Consider the following 24981-nt stretch of genomic DNA (forward strand, 5'->3'; position numbering starts at 1 on the left):
GCTCGTTAATGTGCCCCAGCATGGGGTGTAGCCGCTCCAATTGGATTTATTAAGAAACGAAACCAAATGGCTGCATATATTTTATTACACATTTACACACAAACACATCAATTGAAAGATTTTTATGCCCCCCCAGGCAAGTACCAGCCGGTCCGTTAACCAGTAAAAACATCTATTAGATCCCGAGGGTTGTCAGAGCTACTTATAAAAGTTGCCAAGTGGAATCTTAAAACGATTTAAAAGATTACTCTCCACTTTAGGCCAATTTCTCAACCATAAACTTCAAGTATCATAAAGAATAACGAATAACGAATAAAGAATAACGATTAAAGAGTAACGAATACCCAATCACGACTACTCGTAATCTGAGAAAGAACTAACGAGTGCAGTCCCGCCGCTTAAAATGAAAATAGCAAAACCCCTCATCGCTTCAAATATAATTGTTTTAATTGAATTTTTCAAAATGTATTGTATATAATTGTATTTTTTTGTTGTGTTTTTTGGTTTTGTTTGTGGCTTTTGCCACTTCATATATGTATACGTATATAATTATTTATTGTATGTATATATATATAGATTTAGCATTTGATATAGTACACATGTGTATATAACGTTATTTGTTGAGGCTCTTGTAAATATTGTAAACAAGTTGGACCATTTTTTCGGGGAATACTTTAGAGGTATCCCTTCAAAACTGTTCTGTATCTGTGTCGGTTTTTGTGGTTCATTAGTTCGAGTTTGAGTTTGGTTTTCGGATAGGCTTTAGTTTAGTTTTAGTTTAGTTTACATTGTTCCACATATTTTGCACTAGACATTTGGTTGAGAGTTATTTACCTTAAACTTAGAATACAATATTCGGTTTTTTCTGGATGGGTTCTTTGGTTTCTGGTAGACCCCGGCCCCCGTTCCGGTAGAGGTCCCAAAGGAATTTAAAGCTTTCGTTAGTTAGTTTTTCTTCTGCCCAACTTTATCATATCTCTCCTTTCCATATGCAGCTTCAATCTGCTCTTGGTCTTCAAATACTTACAACTTACGGGTAGTGTAGAAAGTTAGTAAAGTTAGTTTTGATCATTCGAGTAAGTGTTCTGCGGCAGCCAACAAAAAAAACCAAATGATCGGAAAGTTAAGTTGTTCCAGGTTCTGGTCCAGGTTTTAGAGAGTTTTCTGATCCATTTTGAGCTTTACGCTTACAAACTAAACAGTTTTTCAAGATGTTAACGACACAATATTGTATATGTATATGAAATATTTTCATTCGTATTTCACTAAGTATATGTTGTATCTATTCTGGTATCCAATACATGTGGCAGAAGTTCGGTACGAGTACGAGTACGAGTAAAACACGCTAAGTTATAGAAGTAGAAGTAGATGAGAAAGGGGGGGTTAGCATAGAGACTACGTTCGAGATTAACACTGGATAAAGCTAATAATACGAGTGCTCTACTATAGATGGTACTCCTTCTTGATGGGTCACAGAAGTCAGTTTTAACTAAAATTGACGTGAATGGATTCTGTGCCGGCACAGGATTAAGCACTTATCCTTCCCACAAACATTGACAGACAGACATACAGACGCTGAGGGGTATAGAGATAGGCATTAAGTGTAAATGGTTGAAAGCATTGGGCAGCGTTTCTTTCACTTCTAAAACAAATAAAACACTTTGTCCCCTCCTCTTAGCACTTGCACACGAACACATACAGATGCTGCTCCTGCTCCTGCTGCTCCTTCTGATGCATCCTGGGCCAGGGACACCTACACCTGTTCGGCACTCTCGTCCAGCACCATGGAGTGCAGATCCATCGCCGAGCGCGTCTTGCGGGGAGCCCGCGGCATCAGGTAGTGACTGGTGCTGGCACCCACGAACACGGAGTTCTGGCGAGGGCGTGACGCGTTCGACACATGCGAGACGTAGCCTGAAACGGGAAAATGGTTAGACACAATCTCCATTGAGGGCGGCAACTTTGTGGGATGTTCCTGAAAATGGTTAAAAGGGGGCGGCCCTGGCCCCCATAACAATCAAGCGAGCGTGAATGTCAACGCTGCCACAGGGAGGGGCACGTGACACGATAATTCTCCTCCGCCGAGAGTAATCCATGATTTGCAAATCAAACGTATCTTATGGACATATATCTAGCCAAAAACCCTTTGGATGGGATCAAGTCTGCACCAAAGTCAGCCTCATTTGAGTGGCATGGATGAGAGTGGCCTTTGCGTGACTCACGTTCCAGTCACGTGCCCTGCTCTTTGGGGCACTCTGAGATTGGGGAAGCCCCCTCAAGCTCAAGCTCCACCAACTTAATAGACTTCTTTCCGGGTGGGGGGTGCCGCATCCCCACATCATTTTTATCATGCTCCTTTGCATGTTTTATGTGTGTTCCACCCCGCATTCCCCATACTCCCTTGCCCTGGTCTTCCTGTTCGTGTCTTCCATGCGTTTCCATGGGATTTAATTGCGCAGCATCCGAGATGGAGGGCGGAGCCCGACAGCATCTGAGCATCAGAGCAATGGCATTAAAATTGTATTTGCTGCCTCCGCTCAGCAGGCAACTTAATTGTCTGGCAACTCATTAAAAAAGCCAGCACCAGCACCAGGCAGCGGGACGGGGGACGCGAGATGTGTGGGGCGTCTGTTGGCATTAACAAACGCTAACACTACAGCGGGCATTACGCATTCCGATTTACAGTAAATTTGTAATCTGCCCTTCTGCAATGACTTGCCTGAGCGCCAGGGGATCAAGTGTGTGCCTAATGGGTGCTGCTTCTGAGCAGCGAATTCTCTGAACAACTGACTTTTGAAGAGGATTTCGAGCATATTACAGGCGTATCTTTCGCATACGAACAGCGTGAGTGCATCAGAAACTAAAGAGATTTCTTGGATGCTCCACTCGAGACGCACAATACGAAAACAACATACATGTGCACTTGTCGTGTGCATGACACAGCCTATCCATCGGTTCCATCTCATTCTGAACACTTTACAAAGGGACAAACTATATCACGCTTCTGAAAGCACAAGTGCTGTCCCCTGAATATACCTCTTAAGTCCCATATCTTCGAAAGTCCTCCGATGCCAGTGCTATAACAATCATGTTGATCTCTCAAACTATATTTTATCTTAAGTAGTAAACAAATATTCCTCAATGCAGCATTGGCTCTCTCTGGGAATCGATTTCCCTATCCCTATGGCTTTTGTTCGACTGTGCCGTTGGGCCTCTGCCGGTCCTCCACTCAGACAAGTCGAGGAGAATACTATACTCGATGGATGTGTTGTTCGATTTTAATTGCATTCGGCACTCAGGCAGGGTTTAAAAACAGCAAGGAAAAAACGAGAGGGCACAGGGACGAGACCAGGAAGACAGGAAGCAGAGGACGTATGCATGGTACATACCCTTGGCATACATGTTGGGATTATAGGCCGCAAATTGACACGTCGGCATATTCAGATTATGCACCATGCCCATCGACATACGCGAGACGGATGTGCGCTGGTAGAGAGAGTAAAGAGTAACGAGAAAGAGAATATATTTATGTACATATACGATATGGGATATAGGATATGGGATATGCTCACCTGATGCGTCTGCACGGCATCCAGATCGACCAGGGGACAGGAGCTGCGGTGCTGCTGCTGGAACTTGGGCTGGTACGGCTCCAGCATTCGGATCTTGCCCCAGCGATTGAAAAACAGCATGATGGCCCCCACCCATAGGACCAGCACGAGGCCCACAATCAGTACTTCCTCGGTGCGCACAATGATCTTGGGTCCTGGATTCGAGAGGAATATATGTATTGATCCGAAATATCCAAAGGTAAGAAAATGCTTGTACAAGTGGGTGAACAATTTCCCCCATCTGTGTTTTCCACGCTGTCCCGTGTCTCCCTGTTTCCCGTCTCCCGACTCCCGACTCCTGTCTCCGACTTTCGTATTTATTTGTTTGTAGTATTTATGGTCGCACGTACATTGCATAAACAACTGAAGAGTCAGGCTCGAAATTCAATTATCCTTGCAGCGAAATCTCCCCGATAAGCAACGGATTGCGGACTGGAATCGGCGGCGACTTTAAGCACTCACAGTAAATCCCCTCCCCGCGAAAGGCCAAACCCGACAAGGGGGATTTTCTCTACGGCTTCGTCCAGGTGTGGAACAGTGTGTGGAAAAGTCTTTGATGTCAAGAGGGAAATCAATCTATGGGAAATCCCCGTACAAGGATGCCCGTTCCACTTTCTATCCCTACCGAGAGACCCTCTACTTATGGGCGTCCCAGGAGGAATGGAGGAATATATCTCTCCGAATAGAATAAGATTTGATTGATGTGAGATCTAGTGGTGGAGGACTTACCCGTCTCCACGGTGGTGCCGTTGGAGGCTCCCGGTGTGGTGCCGGTTGTGAATCCGCCATCCTCTTCCTGGCTGCCCAGGTAGTCCTCAACGTTGCCGGAACTGGTGCCGCTGCCGCTGCCACTGCCACTGGCTCCTCCTCCCGACACTGTGCCCGACGGAAGGGAGGCTGCCGTCTGTTCCACTTCGACCAGGAAATTGGTGCCCCGCCAGCCGGAGCCCCATTCTGTGTGGATGGAAGGTTTGATTATCGTCCAAGTGGAACTCGGATGGGAACTCACCTTCCGAGAGGCTGCCTGAAGTGGTGACCTCCTCGGCGCAGGCCGCCAGCCTGACAGCTGCAATCGACGAAGAACAAACTTCAGACTTGGGTTTTGCGAAAACTGTTGACTTGGCAACAGGATATACTATGGGTATGTATGGGTTTGGGTGGCTTGTGGCCTGTGGCTTGTGGCCTTGGTTGGGATGTGTCACTCTCGGGAATACGCTGCCAGATGTTCGAGTATGTAGAATGCAAATCCAACTGTGAAATAGCCATAAACACGCTCTGCCAACATACTGATTTGATGGCCAAGTGGTGGATACGTATACGAGTGTCACTTGAAACTGCTGACCATGCCCCGCCATCTCTTGTGCAATCTTAGAGCACTCCAAGCATCATATAACTGGCTTATCCCTCGTACGAGTATTCAGTATGTAGTATTTCCTCAGGGCTTCCTCTGGGCTGGGGCCCTGAGTGGCAGTTTAGAAGTTTTACTTAAGTGCTTCAAATGCACTTCTCGCACAGAAAACATATGCAAAATGCCTGCCTGAGAGGGGGGGGGGCCTGACTTTCAAGAAGTTAACGCATCAAGGCCCAAAACTTTTCGTAGTTATTTAATGCATTAAAAGTTTTCCGTAGAAGGGCGCAAGAACCCCAGCCAAAGCCCACTCGAATGGGAGGACACGACCCACCCCCTCACACAGGTGAGACCCCAACACACACACACACACAGAACAGACAAATTATCTCCAAATAAACCCCTAACCCAGACACCAAATGGAACTGCCAAGAGGTGGCGAGGGGGCGAGGGAGAGGGCACATAAAAGAGAATTGGCCATTAAGGCAGCCAGGCGAATGACCTTCAAAGCGTTACCATTTAGCACTGTCGACCCCCCCCACCCAGACCTACCCCCTTGCAGAGTTTAAGAGACACCCCCTGGCACACTATTTACTGCGGCTGCTGCTTCAGTTGCCTAATTTGGTTAATTAGGGCATGTGTTAGGGCAAATCTATGCCCGCAACGAACCAATTAACAAGCCTATGATGCCCGAATTATGCGCAATTCCCCTGCCCTGCCCGCCGGCGAGGGAATTCCGGACAGGGACAGGGACAAGACCCAAGCAAAAGAGAAAAAAAAATACAAACTCCGGCGAAATTCCCCGTAATTTATGAATGAACGGCCGCAGAAACAAAACAACAAAAAAAGAGCAACAGAGAAACAGAGAAATGGTAAAAGTGTAATAAAAAGGAAATTAGAAGAGACACCGAGGGCGAGAGGGATGAGAGAGTATAGAAGAGCCAGGACAAAGGGTAAAATGTAAACCGGAAGGGAATCATCATTGCGGCAGGTAAACCCCATATCTGATTGCCATTAAATGCTCATTAGAGCCAAACAAACAACCCACAGAAGCAGCCAGCCAACCATCGAATGCAATTTCAATAATCAGTAGCCAAACGCAGACAAAGAGCGGCCCAAATGGCAGCAAACTCACAGAGCAATTAACGGGCACACACATTTTACGCAATTTGTCACACTCAATTGGTTGCCGATAGGCAAGGGATATCCCTAATAGGGGGGGGAGTCCTAAGACAACTGTCCGCCCAACTACTTATCATATGTGTATCCTTGGGGAGGCCTTCTGCGGCTAGCTGCTGTCCTTCGAAGGAATTTGTGGCCAAAGTATTTCTTCTGTACTTTAAAGAGCCAGTCATATGTCCTTTCAGGGACTAGTTTAAGGCAAGAGTCAGACATATTCGTACCAAGGAAGTACTAGGTAGGTTCTATATCTTTAAGATAAGGTACTCCGTGTTGATTTCTCAGGCTAACCCACAGCATTCGTACAGCCAAACCCGATCCCAGTGGGCTCTCTTCGGTACTTTAAAGAGCCAAACATATGTCCATTCAGGGACTAGTTTCAGGAAGTTTCAAAGGAAGTACTATATCTGTAAGATCTGTATCTTTAAGATAACGTATTCCGTGTTGATTTCTCAGGCTAAGCCACAGCATACAGCCAAGCCCGATACCAGTAGGCTCTCTTCGGTATTTTAAAGAGCCAGACATATGTCCATTCAGGGGCTAGGTTCAGGAAGTTTCAAAGGGAGTACTATATCTGTATGATCTGTATCTTTAAGATAAGGTACGGTACTCCGTGTTGATTTCATAATACTATGCCCGATCCCAGTGTTCTCTCTTCTGTACTTTAAAGAGCCAGACATAAGTCCTTTCAGGGACTAGGTTCAGGAAGTTTCAAAGGAAGTACTGTATCTGTAAGATCTGTGTCTTTAAAATAAGGACAGGTACTCCATGTTGATTTCATTATTACGCCAAACCCGATCCCAGTGGGCTCTTTTGAATCATTCACTCACATTCCGATCTAGGAATATTCCAATCGAAGCAGTACGAACAGCAGCAGTAAAAAATTATAATACCTAGTGAAAAATATTGTTAAAACGTGTGTTTTCTTTTTGTGCTTTTAGCTTCCATTATGTATTTTCGTAAACGATTGCCGAAAAAGCATGGCCCCAGGCTGTGCATCGGCAAGTCATCGCTGGACGGCCTGGCCTTTAAGCTGGATATTTTCAAACAACGCCATGGCATTGGCATCAAGGCAGTCCTTGCCAGAAAGAAATCGTTGAAGCCTTTCCGCAGACACCGGCTGGTCCCCACTGTCCGTGCGACTGGCGAGAGAGTCCAGCGAGAGTCTGCAGTTGAGGAGGAGTCCACTCTGGAGGAGCTGGGGAAGGAGCCGAATCGTAAGCCAGGATTCTTTGAGCTGCTCCTCATCGTGGGCCTGCTGATCTTGAGTATCTTCAGCCTCTCCCAAGTGGCCATGAGCGGGTATACGTTCATATCGAAGAAATACCTCATACTAAAGGTATTGGGCTTGTCGCATTTGGCCAACGTTTCCTCCAACAACATTTATAAACAATAAACACAATATACAATATTTCGTGCTATGTAACTGATTAAATGAGCAATTATTCGATGTATTTTCTTGACTCCAGAGGGTATCGAATGCGGGGGGTAATATAATTCATTCCCAACAAGAGGGAGGCCTTCTTTTGTATCTTTGACACTAGGGAGGAGACTTCGCTGATGATTTGCAAAAAGAACACTCTATCGACTGGATTTATGGGTTTTTTTCGCTCTCGGCAAAGTTTTCTCTGGAAACTGGAGGCTGAAATGCCGATTACAAATGTAAATAAACATCAAGGGGGGAAAAACTCCATAAGCCATTCAATAATTCATAAGAACACACGGCCAGACACGTGTCCTCTGGGGGCCCACTCCCCCTGCCCCTTCCGCCCCACACACACACATGTCAAACACTGAGCCAGACACACACACACACTCATAACACAAATACAATTATAAGTAAGGAAATTCTATTGATTTTCTTCGATTACAGGTGGGGCAAAGCAGGCGGGGGTGGCGGGCCCAGCGCCAGTCACGTTGAAAGTTTGTCGTAAGACTCCAAAATCAGGTGGGGAGGAGACTGGGGGGGGGGCAGTCACAAAAGCCGCTTACTCACGGGCCCCTGCCAAAGGCTTCGATTTGCGACAAACAGCTCAAAAACATCGCAAATTCCAGAGAATCCAATGCTTAAACCTCGTTGATTCATACATTCATATATCTCTTATTAAATAGCTTGAAATATGGTTCCATCGACCACAGCAAAAGCCCTTCAGGGCAGTCAACTAAAAACAGATAGGGAACTTTAAGGGATACTCCTGCCACACAGAAACCCCCCCAAAAAAAGACCACTTTAAAGCTTGCCCAAAAAGGCTTCCAGGACATGGGATGGGGAGATGTGGCACGTAAAGTGGCCATCGTAAAAAGCGGAGGACAGCCAAGTGCCGGCCGGGGATTGAGTTAGGGAGGGATGCTTAATTGATGTTTGTTTGCCACAGAGAAAAGCACCAGCAGCAGCAGCAGCAGCAGCTCGAGGAATGACACTTTAATTTCCACTCGAAATTTCGACGGGAATTTTCCTTTAAATGGAAACTCTTTGGGGGAGAACTGAACGCTGGACACAGAAGGGGAATAGGATTGCAATTTCCACAACAATTGATATTTTTCATGCAAGCACAACTGTACTTGATAGAGAGAGAGAGGGAAACTGTACCTAAATATCATCTATTGCGATTGCATGAACGCACACACCTGCCCGATTTGGACAGTTCTGGCTTGGTTCGGGCAAATCCCATGACGGAACGTCACTTGGATCCAGCTGTGCGACACTGATTCCTGGATAGAATCAGGTTGTTATTGTCGAAATTAGGGCCTAAGTAGCCTCGCCTAACGACCAAATCGCGACATGTGTGGACTGGATCGATGCTACCATGGCCATTGGCGTGTGTTTCCCCCGGTTTAGCCGCTCAGTCTGTGCGTGAATTTCCCACAGGATGCGGAAATACCGCATGGCATGGCCTACCATGTCCAGATTCAACTTGACCCGGGCCATGGATCAACAAGTGCGCCCAAGGTATGGATGACCATGACCATCGAATCGAATCAGACAAGACGAGCGCGTCTTGGATCTTCGTCTCAATCATCATCATTGGAGGGATGGGAATGTCATGGCATGGTATGGAATGGTGTGCTACCTGTGTTCGATCCTGTGACGATGCCAACAGCGAGCACGCGGTATATTTTATGGCTTTATGGCCCCGTGGCAGGGCAAGGAGTTGGTCGTGGGACGTCCTCGGCATCGATACACGGAAAATGCGTTTCGTAAACAAAAATCCTCAAATTGAATTTTTGAATATTTCCTCCCACTCCCGCTCCGGCTCGCCCTCTTCCTCTCCCTATCCTCGTAATTGTTGTTTTCGTTCAGTTTTTTTTTGTTTTTTGTTTTGTGGAAAACAAAAAATGCAATAGAAATGCAAAAACCTTAAGAGAAGTTGCATTGATGCTTGATCACAGATGGTCTGCGGCCAGCGACTCCTGGAAATAGTCATGTCCTTGCCGTTTGCCATTGTCCTGCCCCTCGGGACCCTCTCTTGCCGGCCAGATGGCCCTGGTCCAGGCTCTGCCTCAAGTTGGTTCAATACAAAAATATCCCAGAGAATTGCTTCGCCTGCACTTGTGCCAAAAGTTGTACTCAGCTCCGGTTTCGGTTTCTGTTTCTGTTTCGGTTTCATTGCAACTAAATTTAGGGTCCCAGGCACGTCCTCTGAGGGCGCAGAGTGGAGTGGAGTGCTCTTTGTACTCCCGGCAGTGTCCTTCCCGCTGTGTCAATGGCGTTTCAATTTCGTGGCCATTTGCTTGGGGGTCTCGTGCGGAATCTCATCCTTTGAGCCAACTTAATTGACAGCTTTCTGTGCATCGAACCAAGTGTACAGGAAGCACCACTGGCCAGCCATCCCTTGGCTTTGATTTTGCAATTTTTGTTTGGCTCTCCGCTGCACATCCTTGGGGGCTCATCCAGGCACAGATAATACGTCCACCGGCTGGAGCATGGAGAGACTTTTCGAAATGCAAAGAATTTGTGGGGACCAATCGACATTGAAGGCTTCATCCTACGTTGGGGGCTTCTCAGGTGGACTGCAACTCCTGCACAGATTTCGTTACACTTTGCCGGCTCTCAGGGTCGTCTGCTTCCGTTTCCGTGTCCGCTTTTGCCTCTGCCGTGGGATGGCAGCTCATTTCGAAATCAATTCCAATCACGTGCAGCCAAATGCGACTGGCAGCGGCTCGGAATGCCGGGGTTACGTGACTCCGACTGCCGCTCCCACTCCAGAGGAATACGGATGCAGATTTAGATGCAGGACTTAGGATCAACATCGGATAAGCAAGCAAACACACGGCACAGAGAGTGGCAGAGGGAGATCGAGAAGGAAAGTCCGGAACGCAAAGGAAACTCCGCCCGCTCGTTTTCCCAAGCCAAATATGCGGGAATTTTCACGATTGCGTGTGAAAATGCAACAAGAGGCGCGGCCCACACCCACACCCACACAAGGCAAAAGGCAGGAACATCAAATGTTGCCGCCGAGGTCAGGCTTGAGGTTAGTCCAAAACAAAGAAGGGGCTAACCACTGGCACCTCTGGCACACGAGACCCCCAAGCTGTGACGATTATCAGCTGCTTTCTGGATAGGGGATCTTTGCCAGATCGTTTCAAACCACAAAAAACCCACTTGATCCTGCTAATCATAAAAGAAATGTGTTAAGAATTGGAAAATTTGGAAGCAGTCCAACCACAAAAACCCACTAGAACCAATCAGCAACGAGCTGCGTCATGCACACGACATGTATGTGGGTTTTCAACGATTGATCCTGAGAAGCATACAATAAATGTGCTAAGATTTGGAAAATTTGTAAGCATTCCAACCACAAAAAAGCACTAGAATCAATCAGCAATGAGCTGCCTCATGCACACGACATGTATGTTGTTTCTAAAGCTTGCCCTTTTGCAGAATTTTCTTGTGCGAAAAGTCGGTTGATGCCACAGGTTGAATGTGTCTTAAAATCTAATTAAATAAGTAAAAGAGGTTTGTGAAGTGAAATCCAGTCGAATGATTGATGGAAATTTGTCTTTGCACAAATCGCAAGTGGTTCAGGGAAACCAAAGCAGTTCTAGGAATATTCTCTTCTGATTCTTCTCTTGAATATCAAACATCATTGTGAAGACCATTGGCCAGCTTTCATTGAGCACAAAGCGAGAGCCCATGATTTGGTGATTTGAAACGGCATTCACTTTCATCTGCATTTCAATGTTGATTTCGGTTTCGGTTTCGGTTTTGGCCTTGGATCGGGACCTCGTCCTAGTCCAGAATGAATGCAGCAGCAGGAGCCGCAGCAGGAGCGGACCGAACCTCCATTGAGGGAATTCAGGCGAAAGGAGAACAGAGAGCGGAACAATGGATCGGATGCCGATCGGTCGGTGCGGACAGCTGGGCTCTGACTCGGTCTGGTGTTTGATTCGATCGGGCGATCGGTGCACTTGTGGCCGGCGTCAACGGCGTTCCGGGGACTGCGCCACGGCGTTTGCACAACAATTGCCGCAGAGCCATAGACAGTGACAGAGGGAAAGCGGCGGCCTCCGCAGAGGAGAGCACAATGGGCCAAGGTCGCGACGCAGCTACAACGAAGCGACAAGCGACAAGGACAACAGCGCGACGATGTCGGGACGCGTTGGCCCGGCCCGGTCTATAGGAAAGTTTGGAACCGGAGGACAGCACTCGTTCGCGTATCATTCGCATCGAGTAAAAGGGTTGAGCGAGGGAGAGAGTACAGTGTTTATGGATGGCTGATGGTTGCAATGGCAGGGAGATAGATCCTTAACTCGTTGGCCATATCGAAAGTGCTCGAATCAAGGACCTTGACGGACATCGGTACGGACGGGCGATCAGGTAGGCCCCGTAGAACGAGAGAGGAGATCAAAATGTTGTTTTGACCAAATTGCCGGGCCATAAAACATTTGTCGTGATTCCTCATGAAATCCCCTTCGCCGTGTCGCGGGGATTAGGCCAGGCTAATCAGGTAGGTTATCAGCGCAGATAGAGAGAGGGAAAGGGAGGGGGAGAGACCTCTGGCCAGTGGTGGATTCCAGGAAATTCGCAACACTCGGAGAAAGCTACCTGCTCGGAGATAGGCCCTGTCCCTGCTGCCTATATAAGAGGCAGCTGCCTCCAGGCCAAGCCAAACAGTCGACCACGAACTTCTCCAGCGAGAGAACCACCTAGAGAGAACGCACAGTCGTAGAGAAATCATAAACCATGGGTTGTTGTTCGAGCAGCATGAAAATCAAGGAGCTGAGCGCCAGGCCAGAGCTGGAGGGCAGCATCTACTTGGCGGCAGGCAACGGCGGCAGTGGCAAGCGTCTGTACAGCAGTCGGAACAGCAGCGGCATGGGCAGCAGCTCCTGCAGCAGCAGCACCTCGACCACCACCAGCGTGCGGAGCAGCAATCGGAGCATCTGGAGCCGGAGCAGGGCCATCTGCGATGACTTCTCCGAGCAGCCGCAGCAGCAGGAGATCAGGGAGCTGGAGCTGGAGCGATCCTGCGGCTACTACACATGCAGCAGCTCGGCCTCCACACCCACAAAGCAGCAGCAGCACCAGCTGATGCGCACCCAGGACATGGGCAACAGCTCCACGGGCTCCGCAGAGTCAAGCGATCCGAATGAGTCCACAGACTCCACTGAGTCCGCGCCGATGGTCAGCAATCTCGAGTGGGAGATGTACATGATGCAGCAGGCGCAGCGCATCATGCCGAAGACCTCGTCGCCCATCAGCCAGCGACGCGGTGCGGCTGGCGGCGACTCCTACAACAAGTGGCGCAACTATCTGCAGGGCACCCCTGCCCACATGCTGCACAACGTCACCCACATACCGGAGGCCATTGCCGGCCATTTCTGCCCCACCACCTTTCCGGCCTTTAGCGATCTAGAGGAGATGGAGAGTGCGGCCAAGCGTTTCAAGGTGGACGTGCAAATGGAGGAGCAGATGGCCATCGACCCGGAAGAGGAGCCCCTCTACACCACCTCACAGCTGCTGGCAGGGCATACGCACACCATCACCACGGACCTGTAGGGTGGGCCACCGCACAGCTCCGCCTGGCACGGAGCCGTCTCTGGTTGGCCCCCAAACGACTGGCAACAGGTGTGCCAGCTGTCAAACAGTTGGGCAGACAGGCAATCCCCATTCCCATTGCCCAGCAATGCTAATTATAAACGGATTTCTTCGATCCATGTATATACACGTATATTTTTTGTCTAGATTAATTTTATCATAAATGAGAGACAATCCAACGGCTTGTAAACGATTGGATAATGCAAATATAATTATGAATTCAAACAAACGAAAAGACTTTTACATTTTACTAATTGCTGGAGAGGCAGAAGGAGGGCAGTCCCAGGAGGCACGCAAGAAGGGGTTTAGCCGGGAACAAATCAGAGAGTGAGAGTTCAAGAGGGACAAACACTGACAAACACTGAATATCTAGGTCCTAAGATGGGATCTACATTACAATTACTAGTTATAGGCCAATGATTTGGGTAAGAGTGTAGAAGAGTATAAGGTTATATTAGATTTGTGGGGAAATGGATGTGTGCTACACCCAGAGGAAGCATTTCCGACCACTTAAAGAATATATAGATTATAGATTCTTCATTAACCATTTCCGTATCAGAGACTAGAAGAGCTAGAGCCACCAGAATCATGGAGAACGACCATATCTGGATCAGATTGAAGGAACAAATCTATTACCAGGGGCTACGCAACGCCCACCACTTTCTGTCTCTCTCTCACACACACACTCTTCGTCGTGCAATGTGTGCAGCCTCTGCCGGAGGAGAGCCAGACTTCCTCCTCGCTAACTAATATTCCTATATAAATAGTTTGCAGATCTACCTCAAGTCAGTGCCAGAACAAAATTGGCTAAAAAACTAAAGAAGAACAGCGAATGATTAGAGGAGATTCCACAAATACCACTAGTCTTTAAAAAAGTAAAAATGGGGTGATTTTAGGACGAATTAATTGAATGAAATGAAAATGCACTTTAAAAACTGCATTACAGGATTATAAAAGTTAGAACTGCTTCTGGTCTGTTTTCGATGGAGATTTACGTTTGTTAGGGAATAGTTTTGTTGGACATTCGCTCGTTTTTAAGCCAACTAATTAGCTGATTGCCAGCCACAAAATGGCTTAATTGGCATTACATAATTCGCTGCCAGATAGAGAGGGGGGAGACCGCGACCAAGCCCCAGGGATTATGGCGGTAAAAGCGGGTAAGGCGGATAAAATGAAATTGTTTTCTAAATAAATGCTGCCCCCCCTCGCCCATTCCGCTTAAAGGAGCCGCAATAATTAATGCAAACGAACCAAAACCAATCGAAACCGAAATGGACAAATAAATCGAAGCCAGAGATATGGCCCCGGACCAAATAAAACGATTATGGACTACGGCTGCCCGCGGCAACGGCCGTGTACGGGGTCCGAATGTTTGCATACAGAAAACAAACACCGAAAAGAACTAAAGTGCCTCGAATGGGGAGTACCCGAAAGACATATATTGATTTATTTATTTGCGGATGGATCCACACGATCCTTGAGGCACAAGACTTGATCCAGGCTCTGCCAGATTGGGTTTTGTGGGTTCCTTATTTATTCCCTGAATTCTGCACTAATCTCCATTGAAGGGGCAATGAAAGAGCCCAAAATATTCCACCATATCCCCAATTTGTTTTTGTTTTTCCAGGATATCTGTGAATAATATTGATTTGTGCAGTCTTTAGCCTTTAGTGACCATTATTTCCTGCCTGCGCCGCCCACTCCACCCTGTGGCGCTCATTATTTACCACCGGAAAACTTCACCTGATACCTTAGCCTTTTCCTTCACGATTTTTGTGCTGACAAGCTGCTTTGGTGCTGCCTTTTTCCATTCAATTGATATTCCCAGCAGAGTGGGTGGAGGGTGGTGGGGTGGTGGGGGGACTTGCATCAGAGAGCGAGCTGCCATAATTGGTGGCAGCGGCCCTCAATCGTTCAATCCACCAATCACGGGGACAGGGACGTGGACTTGGACGTGAATCCTAGGGCTATAATTTCGGTTTTGCGGCGGACCCAAAGTGCAGGGCCACTCGAATGGAGTGGGGTGGGGGGGGCAACGAGTGGGGTGGTCCTAGAAGTCCTAATTGCCGCCACTAAGAGCTGCATTCCAAGGAGGGACCCAGGGCAGGTGTTCCTTTCCGGACTTGATTATTGCAAAAGTTTTTCTCTCTCATTCGAGGACAGGGACAGGGACAACAAATGAAAAGTGAAAAGTGTAGGTCGGGTCACCGCACGAGCACCGTTGCAGGGGGCCTTGGGAAAATGAGGTGCAAAATGGAGTGGTGGTGGGAGGGGAGGGGAGGGGCGTGTGCCGTGGGGGTATGTTGGTGAGAAGTTACAGTTGCTGCTGCCTCATGGTGCGAGAGTGCGAGAATTTTGTAATTTAATGTGCTCAATTTTCACTTCAACTTTTCGCGCTATCTGTGTCTGTGTGTGTGTCTGTGTGTATGTGGGGGGGGGGGGGGGAGGGGCGTGGCTTGGGGTGGGAACACACACACATCAAAATTATATAGAATTATTAAGTTTCTTCATTTTGTGTGCCGTTCCGTCCCGTCGGCCATAAAGAACCCGAAGAGAAGAGCCAGAGGAGGGCCAGTGGAGGGCCAGGGGAGTGCCAGGGGAGGGGCAGAGGAAAGCCAGAGAAGAGCCAGAGAAGAGCCAGAGTAGGGCCAGAGTAGGGCCAGAGTAGGGCCAGAGGAGGGCCAGTGGAGAGCCGGAGAGCAGCCAGGGGGGAGCCTGTGGAGAGCCAAAGAAAAGCCAGGGGAAAGCCTGGGAAGGCTTTGCTCTTGGGCTTTGAGGGCTGCCCCTTTTCCTTCATAAATAGTAAAGTGTGCAGCTATTTTATATGGATTTAATGCATGAATGAAACTGCAAAGAGACACCCTCTCTCCGAGATTCTTTTGGCTGAAAATTGAAATTGTACTTTAGGTTTTTCCAAGGCAGGCAGGGGTGCCATTAAAAAATATGGAGAATAATGGGAAATACGATACAGTACAAAGGCAAGGAGCTTACCCATGAAAGCAAGGACTATGGGGAGGAGAAAGCTGACACGGAAGACGAGAAAAATATATGAGATTCTGAAGAGAAGGGGCCACAAAAAAAAATAGGAAAAATAATATAATTAAATAATATATAAAATAATAAATACAAATTAATTTAAATTAAATAGAAATATGAAAATTTGTAAAGTAATTCTTACGCTTCTCATGGCTTATTTTCTCCACTTTCTACTTTCTTTCGCCAAGAAGAATTGGTCGAGAGGGAAAGCCTCATAGCTTTGTGGCCAAAGAAGTGGAAAAGAGTGAAGGGCAAAAAGGAAAACAGCGATGATTGGGTGTTTCCTTCCCTTAGGAGAAGGGATTTCGTTCATTTCCGGACAGCTTTTCCGCTCATTAAATCCCGGCCCCTCGTGGAATGGCTTTGGCGCTGGTCTGGTCTTGGCATTTAGCCTCCGACCTCCATGAAATATGCAGGTGCCCCTTTGGAGACCAAACTTTAAAGTGACAAACTATTCGGGCAAAATGCATAATTCCGCCAGGCAGGCAGGCAGCCTGGCAGCCAGCCAGCGGCACCTGGCTCAAACAACAGATCCTATGGGCAAGGGCAAAGGCGAAGCGAAGCCGAAGGAAAAGGGACTTTGCTGCCGTTTGACAGCCCGAAGTGTTTGGCTGACTCCAGAGCGACACGACACTTCCTCCCGGCCCCGAGGGGGCAGACCAGGGCAGGACATGGCACAGCACAGCAAACAAAGAGAGAGAAAGTCTTGAAAACAAAGGGCGGGAGGGCGAATCTCAAGTGCTGGCTCGAGTGCCTCATCCTTTGTGTTCGTCCTGGAAACTGGAACAACAAGAGCAGGCGCAGGACCAGGCGCAGGACCAGGACCAGGAGCAGGAGCAGCACATAAATCCTGCACCGCTTACGGCCGTAAGCCCCTCGAAATGCCGAATCGTGCCGCATGTACCGTGATCCGCTCTAATTACAATCTGCCACAATTGAGGATTGCTCGGCATTGCGTGTGCTGGACCAAGGACCAAGGACCATAGCCGTGCCAGAGAGAGAAAGAGAGAGAGAGGGAGATTTCTCTAATCATTTCTCCATCCTGCTCTGTCTCGGAATCTCGCAAGTCGCGTGCTTTGCGGTGTGAAATCTGGCCGAAGATTAAGGATTGGGCCGGGGATCATGGCCGCAGATTAACGGATTCCATGGAGCGAAAGGGGCACCGAAAGAGGGAGACTCTGCCTCGACTCGGAGGCAGAGTGGACGAGAGAGCGTGCGGTAGGCGTGGTTAAGCTTGTAAATCCACGAAGCGGCGGGATTAGGCCATCTTGCGGTTTTAATGCTGCAGCTGCTCCACGCACTCCGTTTTAGCCCAGCAGCCCTGTGGCCCTGTAGCCCTCTAGCCCTGTACCGTTTCTCTAAGCCACATTTAAGCCATTTAGAGACGCTGATGAATTTATGGGACCGTCCTCCCCTCTGCCCTGCCCTGCTCTGCCCTGCCTCCTTTGCTTATTGATTGTGTGTGTCCTCATGTGTGGAATCCGATGCGGGCAAACAGGAAAAGCTCCCTCCGGCTGCTGGCTCCACACACTTCTGATGGATAGTTCCATTGATTGGAGCTGGCAGGCCCTCCCCTCCATCAACAACGAAATTGAAAACCAAGTTCGGCAAACAAAAAACATTTTCCTCTTTCGCTTGACGCTTAATCAAACGCAATTATGAAAAGCATGCTTTTCCATGCTTTCCCATGGCTCCGATGGTCCCAGGCTCCGTTGCGACTGCGGAAATGCCCAGCAATCAGACGAAACACGAAATAGTCGTAAAAATCTTTAATTACGATACTATTGTCCAGCATGTACAATATATTGGGAAACTCTAAGAAAAACCCCTAAGCTCACTAAAAAAAACTCAATTTTTTCGTTCATTTTTGATTTCTGTAGCACCACATTTCATTCTATAATTAAGAAATACCACAACCGATGAAGTTTTACTGAGGTGCGGCTATGGATAGTTGAAAAAAATCCATAAAAAACTATTTAAGAACAGCACATTTCTCCATTGACTATGTATGTCCCTCAATATTAAAGTAAACCAAAAGTATTAATCATTTTTGAGTCAAAAATCATTCAAATATTTGCTGGAATTGGCGCTTGAATCGTAGGCCCCGAAAACCTTTTTGTTGTTCTTACAATAATAAATGATGTTATATTGGAATTAGTTTCAATCTATCTGTGTTTTGGGGAAACAGTAGAGATATGATTGCCATTTCCTTCCCACTTCAGCTGTGTACAGTTGTCCCTCTGCTGGCTAGAATACGTACTGCAGAGTGCTGCCAAGCCGTCGAGGCACGCGAGCCGGGACATCAGGATACCCCATGAACTCAGGCTCTCGCAGAATTCCATAAAAAGCGTATGCTCTTTCGTTTCTGGCAAATCATTTACAGGGTAGCAGGACACAGAAAGAGTTTTGGCGAGCGAATGGATGGATGGAAGGAAGGGAGTGAAGCAGACGCACAAATTGTAAACCAAGGACTGGCTCCCATCTATTGATCTCCCTCTCTCCTCCTCTCTCTCTCTCTCTCTCTCTCTCTTACCCTCTCTCTCTCTTTCTTGTGTGTGTCAAAATCACATTAGATGCTGTTAACTTTTGTCAGTGGCTTCAATTTCGGTTTTTGTTTTTCCCATCAATATTTTTTTGGTCAATTTGTTTGCTTGCCCACAAATTGATTGATTGCTATTGATGCGTGATTTGTCCTTAACCCTGCCACACACACACACACGCACACTGTTGTCCTTGCCCTTATCCTAAGCCGATTCCACCCCAACCCCCCCTTTGCCCTGCAGATTTGCGGTCATCCGCAAATGGCTTTTCTTTCGTGCCACTAAATTAAACCAAACTAAATCAAAAGGCCACCAGCGAATGTCTGAATGGGTGCGAATGGGTGTGGATACACCTATACATACAGACTTGTATCAGTGTTATCAACTTTGGCTTACACTTGACTTTGTATTCTGCTGGGGCAGAGATTGATTATGTGCCCCTGCTAAGGAGCTCCGGCCAGAAGCAGGACATGCCACAAATGGAGGACACAGAAAGGATTATCATTGGGAATGGAGAAAGGCTGGATAGATCTGATTATCCAGATCCGGAGACCGTTATCTCAATTGCCAGAAAACTAAAGACTTACTCTGGCCCTGAAGTTCTGTTTCAATGACAGCCCCATAAAACACGAATGGCATTCGATACACAAGAGAATCATCCATCTGTGCAAAACTGTTTGGCTCTTTTATCTTCGTTTCGGAGGACGAACTTTTCCTGGACAGCCCCCACTCGCTGCCATCTCTTGTCTCTAGGGAATTCGTTGACACCTTTACACCCACACAGAGGCACACAGAGGGAGAGAGGGAGAGAGGACTCGCATGTGCAGGAGGGCAGGAGATGGAATTCGATTTGCATAGGGCAAAAAGGGTTGCAGATGCATTTTCTACAGAAATAAAGGGTTAGAATAACAGTAAAAAACGTCGCTGTTTTTCTTTTTTGTCCATTTTTATTTGTTTTGGTTGCGTTTTATGACACGCCAACATGTTGGCCAGGTCGTAAAGGCGCCCTCCGCGTCTATCGCCTCTTGCCTCTCTCATTTTTCCATTTATTCTCCAGGTAGGAGTCGCAGATATGGGAAAATTTAATTGAAAACCCCGACGGGGAAAAATGCAAATCGCAATCAATTTTGGTAACAGCAGTCGGGCATATCCATCAAATATTAAAAGAGCAAATGCAAGCCACAACCCACAGATGCAGATACAAATGTATCTATCCGATGCAATAATGATGCAATCATTCATTTAGTTTTTTTTCCATCAAATAAATCGTAGAACAAACTCGATTAAAGGCGAGTGCACAAATAGGAGAAGGAGGAGGTCCCTGCCTTCCCTTCAGGGATGCCGCACTCACATGGTTTTCCCTAAGCATACTTTCGGGCACAGCCTGATAAATGGTTTCTGCCACTCGCCGCCCCCTGCGACCTTCGTAGAACCCTTCCTGCCACTGACAACGATCTCTGCCTCTGCCTCGGCCCCTGCCTCCAGTTTCTGCCCCTTCTATGTGGGGAAACTGCTACCCTCCATGGAGGGTATACAGATAGGTTGCCCTTCCGAGGTCCCATTGCCATACATGGCTGGTATTTGCCATCCAATCAGTGTAGCCACTCCTTGGACATTCCAACTAGAACGCCCTATAGGGTACATCACAGTTGGTTCTGCACAAAAATCCCCTTTTGGAATTTGCAAATGAATTTTTGGCTTTGTTTTTTTTTGTTGCCCTTCCGCACTGCACCGGACACTGCAGACCGCAGGCCGCACATCCTGCTTCCTGCTCCGGGGGGCGGCGGCAGAGGGTGTGGCAAAAATAGTAGGTGTCGGTGTGGGTTTCGGGGTCATTAAAGTGAGAGAAAAAGAGTTTTGTTACCATTTAAACGCAATTAGGGAATGCATTCAAAGTTACTGCCACACCGAGGGTGTGTGGCAATAGCAAATCTAATTAATGGGCACACAGGGCAGCTCCTAATGTACGTACCATCGGATCGGAGCTGCGTGTCCACTGTGGTAGAGTGTGTGGCCTCAAGGAGGGGCAAGGAAAGCCGCTTAGACACACACCCACACCCACACACTGGCACATACAGAGGCAGAGACAGAGACAGAGAAAGGGAGAGCGAGAGCGAGAGCAATGAGAATAATATTGATGAGGGCATTGCTGACATGAAAAAGCCACGTCCAATGCTGCCTGATTGACACACAAAGCAAGCAATCTGCAGGCCTGCCCCTCTCTCTGGCCACCCTGGCCACCACCCACATGCCACTCACTCTCTCTCTCTGTGTGGGGTTCATGGCTCGTCCCTGATCCCTGTCCGTAATGGCTGCCACTGCAATTCATTAACAATTTCCCCACCCCCAGCAGCAGCAGCAGCAGCAGCTTTCCCCACGACTTAAGTGGCCTGCCGCCCGTCATCCCGTGTCTCTTGTAGCAATTACCAGACGCGTCCATGTGGTGCATGTAGAGAGGGTGCCAGCAGGCGCCAGCAAATGACAGACCATTAGACGGCCAGGCTTCGGGGCAGGCTTTAATTTTGGTTGCACGTGCAACCTCAACCTCGTGGCCATAAAAAGGGAGTCGCGGCCGAAAAACAAATCCAAATCCCCGCCAAATGTTGCCACTCATAAAACGATGCAAAAACAAGGGGATTATGGTCAGGCGGGGTTTTTATAAAGGTAGCAATAAGACTCCGGTTCGGGTCCCTATAGGCAGGTACACACTCGTGGGTCTCCCTCAGGCCTGGATCCAGGTACCAGCGGAGGGATATATAAGCACCAGGACCGGGGACAGTCGGCATCAGTTGCCAGCAAGAACCAAAGCAAGCATCATGGGCAGCACACACTCCAAGAAAGACTCCGAGGACACTACCAGTCGGGCATCTGACGGGATCTGCTGCGTGGTGCCACGGCCGCCACGACTCTCCACCATCCTGCGGATGCTGCGGCGCCACCTGGGTCCGGCCCAGAACAAGCCGAAGAAGAAGCAGAAGAGCGTGGCCAAGCGACGGGCCCTGCTGCGACCAATGCCCAGATGCTCCTCCTTTGGCTCCTGCGGCACCCTGCTGACGCCCACCAAGCGTTGCCCCACCACCGGCTCCAGAGCTATATCCACCGCCGATCTGCATTACGCCCAGTGGAAGTGCATGTTCGAGCAGGATCAGCAACAGCCACGGCAGCAGCAGCAACAACAACAACAACAGCAGCAGCACGACACCAGCGAGACCCTCTCCGGCCAGACCACGCCCCGGGGCTTCCCCTCGCACACGGACCCCAGCCGCTGCCTGGTGCCCGAGGAGCCGCTGCCCTCGCTCCAGTCCCCCCTGTACGACTACGTGGGCGACCTCAAGGTGCGCCGCCGCCTCAGCCTGCGCACTCCGCTGCGCCGGCCCGCCTCCACTCGGCAGCGGACCCAGGCCCAGGCCCAAGACCAGGCCCGCGCCCGCCTGGAGGCCCAGCTGGAGAGGGAGCTGCGCGACCTGGAGGAGTACTACGGCGGATTCCACTTTTCGCAGCGTGGCGAGCGGTTCGTGCGCATCTGAGAAGCAACCATCAGAGACACAGAGAAAGAAAGCCAACATTGTGATAACTTGTAAGCCTAGTTAGTAGTTTTCCAGTAAGAGAGTTGAATAAAATTCGTAAGCAAAAGGAAATTGGAAGAGGTGTTATTTTAAATATTAAGAGGCGGGTAAGGGGCGGAAAAGGGGTGGATAAAGGGCGGGTAAGGGGTGGATAACCCTTTTGAAAAATTCACAAACGAATGCTGTTCGATTTCTATGAAAAGGAGTAGGGATTCGATTCAAGAACACGTCTCTTAAGGTTATATACGATATATTCTAAGCCAGTAGAGAGGTCTGGCCGTAATCTCTAGCCAGTGATTTCAAAAATACCCAAAATACACCAAATTTATATTGATTTAATTGGAAATATATTCCTCCGTCACAAAGCAACAAGAAAACAACAGTGGCCGATGCCTGGATACCAGCGATACCGATACCGAGTTTCGATATTCGATAGGTATCAATTACAAGGGCAATACAATGGGTAATGTGGAATACAATCAAACATCTACAATGAATATTTAATATATATCAATAATAACATAAATGGCTCTAAATAATTAAAGAAAATCGTATTTTTAAGCAAAAATGTATTGTTGATAATTGTTAATATTTAATTGTAATTAAAATCAAAAGCGATTGCGGCGATTCGCTTTACCCATTCGGTATTGTACTTATAGCAAATAATTAGCAAAATTTAAACATTTTCTGCCACTATTTTTAGCACGATTCAAATTTACAGAATTCAGAATTCAGAATCGAGAGCATCACAATTATTGAACGAAATGGCGAGGCGAGGCGATGCGATGCGAGGCATAATGAATGCCTCGAAGTAGACACTCAGAATGTGGGGCAGGGTCAGAGCGGAATGCGGCCGGGGCTGGGGGCTGTGGCTGTGGCTGAGGCTGTGGCTGTGGCTGGGGGTGATGGGTGTTAGACAGATGAGAGGCGAGCCAATTAATCAGTTGCCGCCGGCCAACACCAAGAACCGGGCCAAGAAACAACAAGCAATAATGATATGCAACAACAGACAAAAGGCAGACATCAAGAGAAAAATAAAAATTAAAACTGAAGATTTTCTAGCAATTGCGGTTCCTCTGAGGCGGGGGGGGGGGGGGGGGCCTTGTCCGATTTTAGGCCTGCGGTTCCCCCCATTCAGTTTTCTGATGACTTTTCAATCAGCCAATTTGCCACAATTTGAGCAAACGGCTGATGATGGCTGCCACATTTAGCTGCCCCCAATCGGATGCACTTCGTTCATCAAAACAATTCACATGCCGTCTGCGGCCTGTGGCAAAAGGCAGAGGCCTGACAATCATTCAAAATTCACTGTGAAATATTTTCCGCCGGACGCCAGGTTGAACGAACCCCCAAAACGAGCGGCAAACAAAGAGAAAAGCACTTGAACGCAATGAAAATAATAATAAGTACTGAATGGGGATCAAAACATACCTCTCAAAATACGGAATACCAGCCTGCTATGTCGGGGATTATTGATGGGGAAATTCGTTTTCAAGCTACCCTTTAAGGAGCTGCCACAAAATAGTTATATATCCGGAATCGAAAAGAAATATTCTTTAACCATTTTTGATTTTTATTTTGTGAACAATTTTGTTCGAAACTTTCAAAATGTTAGAAAAACTACGCGAACTTCTTAACGCTAAGCTGGAACCGAAACCAACCATGTGGCAGAAGATTTACAAATATTTCCGCCGGGCTGAGCCAGATTATCCAGAATACGGCCATGAATTCTACGTGAAGAGACTTGGCATCGTCACGGCGATGGTGCTCAGCTTTGTGCATTTTTTGATGGACCATGCATCCCAAATCGTGGTGCTGTACTTCTTTATCAAATTCATAATACGCTTGGCAAAGGCATTTTTCACGCCAATACCGCGTATACCGGGACAGCAGCCGGAGAGACAGCAGCCGGAGAGACAGCAGCCGGAGGGACAGCAGCCGGAGAGACAGCAGCCGGAGGGACAGCAGCCGGAGAGACAGCAGCCGGAGGGACAGCAGCCAGAAAGACAGCAGCCGGAGGGACAGTAGCCGGAGGGACAGCAGCCGGAGGGACAGCAGCCGGAGGGACAGCAGCCGGAGGGACAGTAGCCGGAGGGACAGCAGCCGGATGGACAGCAGGCAGGGGAGCAGCAGCCGGAGTAGCAGCAGCGCCCAGAAACTGTGGACTTATAGAACCAAAATGCTGCTTTTGATTTGAACACGAAAAACCTTGAATATTTGTTGGTCAATAAACTGATCTTTGCTCGTGTAATGGTTGCTTTTGTTCCTTAAGATTCTTCTGTAAGCATGGATTGAGAACGAGCGGCTTTCTGCTCAGTAACGAACCACAAAGGATCATGTTCAGTGGGGTGGCACATTGGACAGTGGCATCGACACTGGATCGGTAAAAATATGCATTAAAGCACACAATATATTTCCAATTTTGACATTTAATTCAAGAGCTTGCTATGTTTTATACAAAGATACAAAGACAGCCATGTGCGAATGTCAAATAGTTCTTGATATATTCGAAGGATGAATTAAAGAAGAATCTGGGCAGAATCCAGGGACAGCCATGGCTGATATGCCGTCTAAAAGATACCACTACCACGAAGGTCTATACGCTTGCTTGAATAGATGCTTTTTTGATTGAAACATAAACCGATATTTAACTGGCTGATGG

The 24981-nt window shown here is 48.0% G+C and overlaps 4 protein-coding genes across 4 annotated transcripts in view; 3 read left to right on the forward strand and 1 right to left on the reverse strand.

The window, feature by feature from the left end:
- Positions 1-550: 550 nt before the first annotated feature.
- The window catches only part of LOC4814574 (uncharacterized), a 38580-nt gene continuing 14149 nt past the window's right edge, over positions 551-24981 (reverse strand). The window contains exons 2-6 of the mRNA XM_001354884.4: positions 4621-4677; positions 4341-4565; positions 3573-3766; positions 3390-3486; positions 551-1914 (exon numbers count right to left, since the gene is read on the reverse strand). Coding sequence (XP_001354920.4) covers positions 1754-1914; positions 3390-3486; positions 3573-3766; positions 4341-4565; positions 4621-4677 — 734 coding nt within the window. The 3' untranslated portion in view covers positions 551-1753. The remainder of the gene's footprint in view (positions 1915-3389; positions 3487-3572; positions 3767-4340; positions 4566-4620; positions 4678-24981) is intronic.
- LOC6901551 (uncharacterized) lies at positions 6910-7592 on the forward strand. Its single transcript, XM_002134190.3, has 2 exons — positions 6910-7014; positions 7080-7592. Exon 2 carries the CDS (start codon positions 7088-7090, stop codon positions 7532-7534), a length of 447 nt encoding a protein of 148 aa, XP_002134226.2. The 5' UTR covers positions 6910-7014; positions 7080-7087; the 3' UTR covers positions 7535-7592.
- Positions 12226-13412, forward strand: LOC4814573 (uncharacterized). The gene has a single exon (XM_033383277.1). It carries the CDS (start codon positions 12323-12325, stop codon positions 13136-13138), a length of 816 nt encoding a protein of 271 aa, XP_033239168.1. The 5' UTR covers positions 12226-12322; the 3' UTR covers positions 13139-13412.
- On the forward strand, positions 21455-22391 carry nullo. The gene has a single exon (XM_002134189.3). The coding sequence runs from the start codon at positions 21570-21572 to the stop codon at positions 22278-22280; it is 711 nt and encodes a 236-aa protein (XP_002134225.2). The 5' UTR covers positions 21455-21569; the 3' UTR covers positions 22281-22391.

The sequence above is a fragment of the Drosophila pseudoobscura genome, chromosome X, assembly GCF_009870125.1.
Source record: "Drosophila pseudoobscura strain MV-25-SWS-2005 chromosome X, UCI_Dpse_MV25, whole genome shotgun sequence".
Lineage (NCBI taxonomy): Eukaryota > Metazoa > Arthropoda > Insecta > Diptera > Drosophilidae > Drosophila > Drosophila pseudoobscura.